At 34.3% G+C, this 1175-nt stretch overlaps 1 protein-coding gene across 1 annotated transcript; it reads right to left on the minus strand.

The window, feature by feature from the left end:
* Positions 1–279: 279 nt before the first annotated feature.
* On the minus strand, positions 280–672 carry LOC117182503 (the record flags this gene model as incomplete). Its single annotated transcript, XM_033375601.1, has 2 exons — positions 642–672; positions 280–563 (listed from the first exon to the last, which is right to left on the minus strand). Coding segments are annotated over exons 1-2 (315 nt in total), but the record flags the coding sequence as incomplete, so codon positions are not given.
* Positions 673–1175: the final 503 nt, after the last annotated feature.

The following is a 1175-nucleotide window of genomic DNA, read 5'->3' on the forward strand; positions in this document are numbered from 1 at the left end:
AGTTTTAATGTTACTTTTTATAATCCTGGCAATAATGATAATCATTAAAAAATGTTTCAAGCATAATGATTTCTTACACCAAGAGCATCTTACAATTGCTGGGTTAGAGCAACCAGGAACTTCAGAACGCTCATTACAATCATTACCAAAACTAAAATCTACGAGGTTATAAAATTCATTTGGCTTTGATTCAACGTAGCCACTTTTATACCATGAATATTTGAATAGGTTATTGTATCGAGGAGATGACAATTGATTATGTACCAAGGATTGGAGTTTTATAATGTTATTTCTTTTATGAAGTTCTATATCCTCATTCATTAATGTTACACTATCCTCGAAGCGACGGACGTAATTTTTCCACACTCGGAAGCCGAAAGCATCTAGTGGCTGAATTTTGCCTGTTGTTCCTTTTGGAATTATTTTTACATCAACAATTTTGTTTGGAGGTGCTGCTTCCTTTGCAGTATCAGGGCAATGCCCACTCCACGAATCAATTAATAAGACACTTGAATGCCCAACATTGGGAAAATACACATCCTTCAGCCATGTTTTGAAATGTTCTGTAACCATTGAAAAAACACATTTTTATTCACGTGACATAAGTTGAAAACTGTAATCATCAATAATAAATATCATACCTGAAGTCAGTTTGCCAGAAGCGGAAGGCATCACATAAATATTTGATGGCTTGAATAATTTTGATTCTACTACCGGTCCAAAGGTTCCTTTACTTTCTTTTAAAACAATGAATAATGGGGAAAGAAGTCTCCCATCGCCTGAAATGAGTGGTTGAATTGTGTAACTGTGAGTCGTCGAACTTACAGATTCTACAAGACATTCAATTTGCTTTTCGCCTTCAATAGCTAGTGTTCTTCCCGAGTGCATTTCAATTTGAAATCCACTCTGATCTGAATTGTAGATTGATTCCAAACCTTTGCTTTTAATTATTTTTTTCACATCTGAAACAAAATCATCAGCTGCTTTTTGTAAATATTCTCTCCCTTCAACAGTCTTTTTTGTTACGAATTTACTTATCTTTCTGCTGACTATTCTGTGAGCCTTTTTAAAAGTTTGTAGCCAATGACGTGACGCTTTAAACCTTATATCTTCATGTCCAACGATTTTCTGAGCTTGTAATGCCCATTTTTGTAAATCTCTATCGTGAATTATAT

This window comes from Belonocnema kinseyi, unplaced genomic scaffold, assembly GCF_010883055.1.
Source record: "Belonocnema kinseyi isolate 2016_QV_RU_SX_M_011 unplaced genomic scaffold, B_treatae_v1 SchBZDm_1271;HRSCAF=1410, whole genome shotgun sequence".
NCBI classification, from domain to species: Eukaryota; Metazoa; Arthropoda; class Insecta; order Hymenoptera; family Cynipidae; genus Belonocnema; species Belonocnema kinseyi.